This window comes from Colletotrichum siamense, assembly GCF_013390195.1.
Source record: "Colletotrichum siamense strain Cg363 chromosome Unknown KSG_Cg363_contig02, whole genome shotgun sequence".
NCBI lineage: Eukaryota > Fungi > Ascomycota > Sordariomycetes > Glomerellales > Glomerellaceae > Colletotrichum > Colletotrichum siamense.
In genome coordinates, this window is record NW_023501015.1 from 4,316,907 (window position 1) to 4,328,070 (window position 11,164).

General features: G+C 52.4%; 3 protein-coding genes across 3 annotated transcripts; 2 read left to right on the top strand and 1 right to left on the bottom strand.

The window, feature by feature from the left end:
- Nucleotides 1–1,912: 1,912 nt before the first annotated feature.
- On the top strand, nucleotides 1,913–4,256 carry YME1 (Mitochondrial inner membrane i-AAA protease supercomplex subunit YME1; the record flags this gene model as incomplete). Its single annotated transcript, XM_036634956.1, has 2 exons — nucleotides 1,913–3,736; nucleotides 3,789–4,256. The coding sequence occupies 2 exons, from the start codon at nucleotides 1,913–1,915 to the stop codon at nucleotides 4,254–4,256; spliced, it is 2,292 nt and encodes a 763-aa protein (XP_036500116.1).
- A 1,144-nt stretch (nucleotides 4,257–5,400) lies between these two features.
- azaE-4 (Ketoreductase azaE) lies at nucleotides 5,401–6,517 on the top strand (the record flags this gene model as incomplete). The annotated part of the gene is made up of 2 exons (XM_036634957.1): nucleotides 5,401–5,422; nucleotides 5,514–6,517. 2 exons carry the CDS (start codon nucleotides 5,401–5,403, stop codon nucleotides 6,515–6,517), a joined length of 1,026 nt encoding a protein of 341 aa, XP_036500113.1.
- A 1,274-nt stretch (nucleotides 6,518–7,791) lies between these two features.
- Nucleotides 7,792–9,731, bottom strand: caf5-0 (Caffeine resistance protein 5; the record flags this gene model as incomplete). The annotated part of the gene is made up of 4 exons (XM_036634958.1): nucleotides 7,792–7,851; nucleotides 7,903–9,030; nucleotides 9,081–9,272; nucleotides 9,324–9,731. 4 exons carry the CDS (start codon nucleotides 9,729–9,731, stop codon nucleotides 7,792–7,794), a joined length of 1,788 nt encoding a protein of 595 aa, XP_036500114.1.
- Between the last annotated feature and the right edge of the window lie 1,433 nt (nucleotides 9,732–11,164).

Consider the following 11,164-nt stretch of genomic DNA (forward strand, 5'->3'; position numbering starts at 1 on the left):
CCTCGTTTCTTGCTGTCTTGGTTCGGCTTTTGGTTATTTTGCTCTCTCTGGAATGCCGGGAAAAGGGGGCACGGAAATGAGCAACAAAAAGGATAGTTCTGGAAAGAAAACCGCGATACCTGTAGCCGGGACAAAAATAAAGAATCTGTCAATGAATGTTTACATCTCTCGAGGAGCGTGCTGTCTATATGAGTGAGAGATGAGCCTGAAGGCGGGGGCGCATGATGAGTTCGATTTTAGCCTGTTGGTATTTGGTGATGTTAGTGCCGGGTGAAAGAGTGCGGTTGACACGTATTCGTGCAGATGAAGCGCCGTGGGTGAGGTGTTAGCTTGGGTCGTTTGTTTGGTTCCGGTGGGAGAGCAAGGCCGGTTTGATTTGAGCGTTTGGAGGATGAGATTATAGCAAGTGACTACTGCATGGGAAGATGCTGGCGTGAGTGAGGCAGCTTCGTTGACCGGCATAGTTTTTTTTTTTTTGGGTGTCTTGTCGATGGGCAACTTGAGGACGATGGGTTGAAGGGGTTGTCCGGGAATATGAGGAATGTCGGCCGTTGCTAGGTCGACTCCATACTGCATATGCCGTGGAATGTAGAACAGAAATAGTCGTGTAAGTGGGCGGCGGCGTGTTGATGAAATCTGACGACGTTATGAAGGCAGGCTGGACCGGGAGAGCCGTGAACAGGGGAGGTGGTTCTGGGGCTGAGGCGTCGGGTTTTCCGAGTCGATGTAAGAGTTCGGTTGAAGTGATGCTCGATATCTAGATCGTCAAGCGATAGCCTGTTGTCGTCAAGGCCGCCGACAACCAGTGTTTTCGCATCGAGCGATCATTCACGGTTGTGAGAGAAGTGAGGGGATTTTGGGCAAGGCAGAAGTGCAGAAAAGCGGCGTGGTAAAAGAGGAGGAAAAGCCGGAGATGATGTGTAATATGAGGAGGGGCGCAACCTTGACGGAGCAGCGCGCGGCGGGCGCGTAGATTGATGGCTTTTTGGGTGATGATTGATCTGCGCCGTCTGGCTGAATCCGGAGGGATGCGTGCATTTGTTTGGCGGTGATGGACTGGGGGGTCTCACCTTGTTCGCTGAAGGAAATTGTGTGATTGGTTGTAAGTCTTGGGTAATTATGGCCAATCAGATGTGTTTGTGTCGACATCACCCATGGTCACGGATGAGAAGGTAAACTTATTCTTCATAATTACCATTGCCTTACTCTCCATACTCAAGCTCATTTCTGCAAGTGTTAACTCTCAAGCTTCGCAAAGCTCGAGATGCTGTGTTGTCTCATTTGACAGCTGGATATCAGCCAATGGCGCATGGCCCATTGAGGCCTTTGCCCCTGTTCATCTTGAAATGTCCGTCGGAACAGCCTTCTTCCGTCGTCCCGGGCACATTCTAGAATGCACTACGTCACGTGGCCCCTCTTTGCGCTCGCTCAGCAGGAGCAGAGCAGCGCGCGCTCCCCGGTCACGGCGGCGTCTCGGAGCAGGGAAAAATTCGGAAGGCAGCGACGAACCTGGCGTGGTCCCTCACCCTCAGGCCCCAGCACCACCACCTGCCCGCCCGCCAGCAGCAAATCGAGCAAAGCAGGCAGGGTGCAATAACGTCAACTAGCGCATTTCGCCTCAACGTATCCATATCCGTCCACTTTCGGTCTTTGCCGCGTCGCCTCTCAACAAGACGATGAATAGCCTGCGGTGAACCATGTCATCTTCATCACAAGCGCAACTCCAAAGACGTCAATAGTAGAAGATCTTTTTCTCTTGCTATTCTCCTTCGCGGAAAGGGGCGCTGTTGCTCCGACGAGAGAGTCTGTCCGTACTGCTCTCTGCATCTGACAAACACCCAATTCGACCACATACACCTCTCCTGGACTGCGCCATCAACCGCATCTGCCCGTCCACCTCCGTGAGGCAATCATGGCCTTACGCCCAGCAGCGCTGGCACTCGCCAGCCCGCTGTTTCGGCGCGCGGCAATGCAGCCCGCAACGATGCAGTCGGTACTCAAGCTCGCAACCTTCTCCGCCGCCCGCCCGGCAATTCCCTCCTCTCCCATGAAGGCAACCCTGGGCCTCGGCCTCGCCCTCCAGCAACGACACCTCGGAACGAACCACGGAATCTCTCGCAACCTTCTCGCCAGCAGAGAGGCGGCTGCTAACAGGAACCCCCAAAGCGCCACCGCGCAGACCGCATTCTACCAGCTCCTCCTCAAGGCCAACATGCCCGCCATCGTCATCGAACGCTACAACTCCGGCCGCTTCGCAACCAACGACGCCACCGACCAGGCCTACAACCAGGCCCTCGGCATGCAGAGCACTGCTGCTGTCGGCGGTCTCGGCGGTCTCGGCGGTCACGATCACCTCCCCTCCGCGTTCGGCAACGGCGGCCACGAGATGAGCGGCCAGGCCGCGACCCCGACTGGCAACGGCAACCTGTCGCAGGCTCAGCTGCAGGCGGTGGGTCAGGCGCTCGCCGCCCGCTCGCGCGACTCCAATATGGCTATGGCGAAGGTTTCTGGTAACGGACAGACGGGCCCGCTGCACGTTGTTGTTGACGAGTCCTTCGGCGGCGTCGTGTTCCGCTGGATCAAGTTCATCGCCTGGTTTTGCCTGTTCACCTACCTTAGTCTTGTCGCTGTGACGATGCTGGTCGAGGGTCTGAACCTGTTCAAGCGTCCTGGTGGCAAGGTTGACAGCGAGACCAAGGCCGAGAACCAGACTACCCGTTTTGCCGATGTTCACGGTGCCGACGAGGCCAAGGACGAACTGCAGGAGCTCGTCGAGTTCCTTCGCAACCCGGACAAGTTCTCTACGCTCGGCGGAAAGCTCCCCAAGGGTATTCTGATGGTTGGCCCCCCCGGTACTGGTAAAACTCTTCTCGCACGCGCTGTTGCCGGCGAGGCTGGTGTTCCCTTCTTCTACATGTCTGGCAGCGAGTTCGACGAGGTCTACGTCGGTGTTGGAGCCAAGCGTGTTCGTGATCTCTTTGCGTCGGCCAAGTCCAAGTCTCCCGCCATCATCTTCATCGACGAGCTCGACGCCATTGGTGGACGACGCAACACCAGGGATGCCGCATACCACAAGCAGACTCTCAACCAGCTTCTCACCGAATTGGACGGCTTCGAGCAGAACAGTGGTGTTGTCATCATCGCCGCGACCAACTTCCCCGAGCTCCTCGACAAGGCCCTTACCCGACCTGGACGATTCGACCGCCACGTCACCGTGTCCCTCCCTGATGTCCGTGGACGTATCGCTATTCTGAAGTACCACGCCAAGAAGATCAAGGCCGCCCCCGAGATCAACTTCGAGGCCATCGCCGCAAGCACTGGAGGTCTCTCTGGAGCCGAGCTGGAGAATATCGTCAACCAGGCCGCTGTCCGCGCGAGCAGACTCAAGGCCCAGACTGTCAGCATGAACGACTTTGAGTGGGCCAAGGACAAGGTTATCATGGGTGCTGAGCGCAAGAGCATGGTCATTGGACCGAAGGAGAAGGAGATGACTGCTTACCATGAGGCTGGCCACGCCCTGGTCTCCTTCTTCAACGAGAGCGGACCCAACAAGCTTTACAAGGTTACCATTCTGCCCCGCGGCCAGAGTCTGGGTCACACCGCGCATCTCCCCGAAATGGACAAGTACTCGTACACGACTAGGGACTTGAAGAGTCTCATTGAGACTTCTTTGGGCGGCAAGCTTGCTGAGGAGCTGGTCTACGGCACCGACAAGGTGACTACCGGTGTCTCTAGCGTAAGTCTTTCGTTGTTTCCTGGCTCAATTGACGCCTGCTGACATATTTTAGGATCTTGAAAACGCCACCAACCTGGCCTTCCAGATGGTTGCTCTTTACGGCATGTCTGCCAAGCTCGGCCCTGTTGAGTACGGCAAGCGCTACAACCAGCTCAGCGGAGAGACAAAGGCTCTCATCGAGTCTGAAGTCCAGAGGACCCTGACCGAATCTTACGAGCGCGTGCGTGAACTTCTCACCCTCAAGCGCAAGGAGCTTGACCTCCTTGCCAAGGCCCTCGTCGAGTACGAGACGCTGGACAAAAACGAGGTTGCCAAGGTCATCCGCGGCGAGAAGCTCGTCGATCGTGTGCCGGTGCCCAATGGCCCGATGAAGGTCCCCGCCAACGCAGGAGCTGCCATCGGCCAACAGATCCCCCCACCCATTCCCCCACCTAGCGAGGGCCCCGCGACTCCACCTCCGGCACCGCCGCCACCGGCGTCAACGGGCGGCATGGTTCCGGGCCCGAATCAGAAGTCATGATCGGAGGTATTCCGGTCTTGGTTTGAAACATTCATTCACTTCAAGGTTACATGCACGAGTGCGGAGGCCGAGAGACGGCTAGAGGAGGCACTCAGATTGTCTTGTATCATTCACCGGTACAGCATGGCAGGCGTTTTAGCGATTCGAAAGAAGAACGTGCGAGCTTTTTCGCTTTGGACATAGGAAGGCATGGCCGGCAGGTTTGGGGGAGCAGCTTTTTTTGGTCGACACTAATCGGACCCGAAAAGAAATGTGGAAAACAAAGCGAAACAACCGCTCTACGCAAAAAACATAACAACTCTCCCCTCCCCTGGGGCTTACTTTGATAACGCCTCGCACAAAGGCGCCGGCGTCGGGCAAATAGATTGGGATTCTGGCTATTGAGAATTTATGGGGAAGGAAGCGCTCAGTCGATCACAGCGGTTTGACTGGACTTACCCCCCAAAGCAGCGAATCTGACACCATCCGTTTGAGGAGTGGTTAAGCGAGCAGCTGGGCTCAAAGAGTCGAAGTCGAACAGAACGATTGTATTATTTCGTTTGTAGGAATAAGAACCTGATGCATAGCCCACATGTGGAAGTGTCTTGACGTGTAGTTCCATGAAATGATTCAGCTGTGCCGCTCCGTCGGAGACTGTAAGACGGACCGACCCGGCAGTGTGGACGGGGTTGCCAAGGGGTCGGTTCCTTCGGCCAGCGGGGGTGGACAGTGGGATCACGGCGCATTTCGGCGATTGCGATCGCATCGGAGCAATCGGCGTGTCAGCCAACGCTGTTATCGCCAGCAAACTCCGTGTCATCCAAGAGACTTGCGACATCGGTGGTAACGAAGCCGAGGAAGTGCTAAGGATTGGGTAAGCAAATGAATTGCATTTGAGTGGTCGGAATGACGTGATGATGGGGGCCGGGCCTCCCACGGGGGAGTTAATGGCGGGGGAGATAGGCGCGAAGCGGGGCAATTCTGGTGTTATTCATCATGCAATGGAGGGGTAATGCGTTGGGGGTCACAAAGGTACGTGAATAAATAACGGAACCTTCTTCACTAGTAATATTAATACCACAGCTTGAAGCTCATAATATTGCTTCAAAACTGACATCGTCACCCGGAGAATCCAATTGACCACCCAAGAGTAAAGACGGACAAGATGACCAAGATTCTTCTTACTGGTAAGTGAACCCTCCTCACTATTCTCACCTCTTTCATGTCTCAAGGTGAAGGAAACATCACCGTGACATCACGCTGACTGCCCTCACCCAGGCGGCTCCGGCTTCATCGCCGCCCACATCCTCGAGCAACTCCTCGAACGCGGCCACGACGTCGTCACCACCGTCCGCTCCGAGGACAAGGCCCAAAAGATCCGCGATGCCCACCCGGACCTCGACGCCAAGCGCCTCACCATCGCCATCGTCCCGGACATCGCGCAGCCCGACGCCTTCGACGAGGTCGTCAAGACGCCCGGCCTCGAGGCCGTCCTGCACACGGCGTCGCCATTCCACTTCAAGTGGACCGACGCCAAGAAGGAGCTCATCGACCCCGCGCTCGTCGGCACCACGGCCATCCTCAAGGCCCTCAAGCGCGACGCGCCCGGCGTCAAGCGGGTCGTCGTTACGAGCAGCTTCGCGTCCATCATCGACGAGGCGAAGCTCGCGGACCCGGGCACCGTGTTCAGCGAGAAGTACTGGAACCCCGTGACGGTGGACGACATCGGGCGCAGCCCGGCGACGGCGTACCGCGCGAGCAAGAAGCTGGCCGAGAAGGCCGCGTGGGAGTTTGTGGAGAAGGAGAAGCCCGGTTTCGACCTCGTGACTATCTGCCCGCCGCTCGTGCTGGGCCCCGTGGTGCACCACTTTGCGGACCTGAGCAGCATCAACACGTCCAACGAGCGGGTTGTGGACCTGGTCAAGGGCAAGTGGAAGGAGGAGATCGCGCCGACGGGGGCGGCGTACCTGTGGATCGACGTGCGGGACCTCGCGCTGGCGCACATTCTGGCGCTGGAGAAGGCTGAGGCTGGGGGCAAGAGGCTGTTTACGACGGCCGGGTGGTTCAGCAATGCGGAGATTGCGGAGGTCGTGAGGAAGAACTTCCCTGATCTGAAGGAGAGGCTGCCGGCGCCTGGGACAAAGGGCGGGGAGCAGCCGCCGAAGGATAAGGTCTATGGGTATGATGACTCGGAGACGGCGAAGATTCTGGGGATTAAGTGGAGGAGTTTGGAGGAGAGCATCAATGACTTGGTCAAGGACTTGAAGAAGTTTGGTGTTTGAGAGGGCTATTAGCTGGTAGAACTACAACAAGAAGACATTCATTTGTTCGTATGAAATTGCGTGAACTTGGTAATAATTTCTTCTGCTCTTCCTCATATAACTCAAAAGGCCTGGCGACCTTAGTGAGAAGAGAAGGTGTATCGGACAGCATCCGGAGATGTGGGGCCGATAGATGGCTCCGGCCCGGCCGTACACAGAGGGACTGGCCGGGCAGTCAAAAGGCGCCAATACAACCAGGAACCCAATCTAAGCATCAAGAATGCAAGTCAACCCGATTTAACGTCTTATCATCCCAGTGGCAGCCATCGGCGCTTCCGGATCTTCTCGGAAGATAAATGGCTTATGTCCAGGCCCGTTCCCAAGGTTTAACATGTCCAAGATTTGCTCCAGACGGTGTGTGGAGCGGAGAAATGCCTGGCTTGATATCATATACAGTGGATCTCGTGCGACTCTTTGTCATACCAAATACCCAGGAAGTACATGCAGTATCGGGTGAAAAGGAGGATAGCAAGTGAATAGGCCCGTCACGTCGTACAGCATTGTATTTCTGGAACAGGAAACATGCCTCGGTTAGGTCTGTATGCGGCAGGTTTGACGGTCACCGATGGCGAATCTCCTCTGCTAACATGATTATCATTTTGCCGTTTCTATGTTATATCAAGCCAGCCCTGGGTCGACCCTCATAGCCACGTTACTCGACTCATTTGACAAACCCACTCAAGCCGCTAACATACTCGCCGTCATGCATATGAAAAACATCGTAAGTCCTTTCGAACTCGGCATCATCCCACAACACGTTTCATTGCCATGTGCACTAATTCAACGCCCAGGCCCTTCTCTTCGGCACCATCGCCACAGCAATCAATCGTCCATTCACTTCAGACGAGATCGAGATCATCAAAAACGTTCCAGAGGTCGACTTCATACCTATGTTCATCGCGCAAGAAATTTCTCAACTGCCGCCCCTCGACATCGACGAGAACACTTCTGAATGTATGATTGGAGTCCTCGAGAAATGTGTTCTGCGTGTTTATACGCATTGCTCTGTGAAGTGCGGAAACCCGGACGGTCATCCCATTGAATGTCTCAGAAAGTGCAATGAAATGGCCTTCGACATTTGTGAGAGACTAGACTGCTGGGGGATGCCGTCATAGTCTCGCGGAGCTCTCGCAGACACTCAGGATCGGCTGGGTCACAACTTCATTTTTTATTTCTTATCGACAGAGATTCATCTCATCGCTCTGATAAAATGCTCTTGTTGCTTGTATATGTCTCTAGGCGTGGAAACTATCCTTTCTAGTGTGACGGCTACGCTTTCTCAGCTTTGCACCCTTCTATGATGAAGTCAGCCACTGTCACAGAATGTTTGTCACTCGGAAACTTACCAAAAAGAGAACGAAAGGTACGGGAACAAACGACACAGCAAAAATGGCCAGCAAGATGCTCGATCCGAGTATGCCCAACTTGAAATACAACAGCGGCACAAACAAAGGGAACGTGCCGCCGCATAGACTGGTGAATATCTCATGCCCTGCGAAGATGGAGTTGATATGATCCGGGAACGACTCTCCGAGGTAGTTCATGAATGAGATGAATAGCAGCAAGGCGCCTGATGTGAATAAAGACGACCCGACGATGGGGACACTCCAGTGTGTAGTGGGTTTCGCTGTAAACCCGAACCATAGCAGACTAGCCGGCGGGAAGAGGCACCCAAGCATGGCCGGCAACAAAAGCTTTTCAGGCTCAATGTTGCCCAGATGATCGAAGTGAGGCTCGATGCGCTTCCTATAGTAGAGGAAGAACGGAGGAATTATCAAAAGGACACCGACGATCAGGCCCAGAAGAGTGATGCTGCGAGTTCCCAGGTCGAAGTGGTAGACTTCTTCGTAGGCCATTGGAAGTGCCTCGAACCAGATGTACATCAAGCCATAGATGAAGGAACTGTATAGCGTGAGGAGGAAGACAACCGGCTCGGTCATGGCCATCGTGAACGGCCTGATTAGATGAGTCAAAAACACCTCTCTCCCCGTCGTGTCTTCCCACTTGATTTGGGCGTCGCAGATGTAACGTCGATCGCCTGTTGCCCTGCGTAGTCGAAGAGTACGTCGGTATAGGATGTTGTCGGCGCTGGTTTCCGGGAGGAAGAAGAGCATCACGACGAGTGTTGTCGTCCCCATCCAGGCGGTAATCCAAGCCGTCCACTTCCAGCCCATGGCTTCGACAGCAAACCCACCGATAATCGGGCCAATTGTCGGGCCCCCGATGCCAATGAGAGCCCACATTGCCATGGCGTAGGTCTGCTTTCGCGCTGCGTACAAATCCATCAGGATTCCGCCCCCCGAACCCAGAACTGGAGAACCGAAGAAACCGGCAATGAACCGGAAGGACAGCAGCATGCCGATGTTGGTGGCCAGAGCTATCGGTATTTGAGCCACAATGAACATGATGAGTGCAAAGACGTAAATGGGGTTTCGCCCAAGTTGGGGCATCTCTTCCAGCGGGCTCCAAACCATCTGCGCCTGAATGAGATAACGATGTCTTAATGGTGTAGAACTCAACTCACTGGTCCGATTCCGTATCCAAGAACAAACGTGGTCAGTCCGAGAAGGGCAACATCTTCGCTGACTCCAAATTGCTCCCTCACGCCGGCCGTCCCGACCGTATAGATGGACGCACCGGCATATGTGCAGGCAATGAGTAGGCAAACCTGAAAGCTGACGATGGTTTTCTTGAGACCAGTCCAGTTCCTCGGATCCTGATTTTACGTCAGTGGAAAACAGCAGAGACCAAGTTGATTGGATTGTACCTCTGGATCGTCTGGAAGAAATTGGACTAGGTGAAAATTTCTGTTGGCGATAGGCGAGTTGGAAGAATACTTCTCCAAGTTCGAGATCTCCAGGGTCTCATTCGACCAGTGGCTATGTGGTAATCTTGGTTCGTCAAAAGAGCGCCCGCGTGTGTAGGGATCTCTAGTCGCGTTCCTCGCCCTGTTCTCCGATGCGTTGCGTTTCAGAGCCGGACCTCTGCTCGCGTATGACCCCATCGCCTCCGTCGTCTCTGGCGGCCCATTTCTTCGAGCGCTGTCGTTCACATACCTCTGTTTGAGCAAAGGATGTCGTTCATCGAAATATTGAAACTCGGGCAGCGCGCCGCCCGTCACCAAACGAATAGCCTGCCACGCAAGCGTATCTCGCACGTAGTCGAAAAATGGCATTTTATCGCTTTCGCTGTGCCCCAAATGATGCGGGAGAGACTATCCGGCAGGATTCTCTACGGACGGGTGCTATCTTACTTCTACTCTGCTTCTCTACCTAATGCACGTCCGGCCCGGGCCTTCGCCAAAGTTCACCCGCATAGACGACCGTCATCGTCCGAAAACCACGCACAGCACACGGTTTACAGACGATGCTGCGCGGGGGGCCGACATCGAGCGCCATGATCTTGCGGGGGAGGGCACATATGATCAGACGGTGTCTCTGCCCCGGGCACTCTCACCGGGGCCTCACGAATACGTGTGACCCAACATCATAGCGGTGCAAGAACCTCTAAGACAAGCCCAAGGTAGAAGACTGGTTCGAAGCTCCGGTGGCGTCCCCGATTCGAGTTTCCTACGGCTATGACTCGGTGCGGGGCCGTGTGTCCCCGAGACTTTCTCGTGTCAAAACTTGGTCTTGCATTGCTTCCCGAAGACTGGTTGACTTGTGAAACTGACGTCAGGATCGATGGGATGAAGGTTTCGATGTGTTGTTTGGAAGCGCGAGATATGCCTGATGGAGATAAGCTACCGATGGAGGATTTAAGCAGCCGGCATGCATCCACTTAACATAGAGCTTAACTCAAACGCTAAATGTAAGTGAAAGCGATTATCCCTACTCCTCCACTATCTAGAAGCACTCATTTGCGTTTACCTTACCTAAAACCCCTGTTAGTACGCGATTTATTGCCCCTCTACACTACTTTTACCTATTTATATATACTAATACTAAAAACATATTAATTAACGCGAATTATTATATAAATTAATTATTAATAGCTTTAGAAAAGCTTTTTTTTATTAGAATCTATATTCTATTTTTCTTTTTATTCTTATAAAATTAACTCCTCTTAAGTATATATATTAAAATACTATAAAAAGCTAAAACTATTATTAAATATATTAATTTAAAGCTTATAATATTATTATTATCTATTTAGCTAGTATTATTAATAAATTAATATATATTATTATAAAATCTAAATATAAATTAACTATTAATATTATTAATAAAACTCTTTTTACTATATAATATTTATAGAACTATATCTTATTTTCTAATAGTAAAGTATTTCTAATATATTAATATTAGAAATTTTATTATTAAACTTATTTAATAATATAAAATATATATAATATAGCTTTTTTATTATCTATTAATATATAATATAGTGAAGGCGTTTACTGCCTTTAGCATAATAGGCGCCCTAACTACGCTTAATATAATTAACGCAGTTAGCGCGTTAAACGCAGCAAAAGCCCTTAAGGCTTTCAAGATATTTAATACACCTAAAGCTTTAAATATAGTTAACTTTCTTAATATATATATTACTATAACTATATTACTAACGTAATATATATTAATTAGTAGTATAACTTTAATAGTTACTTAC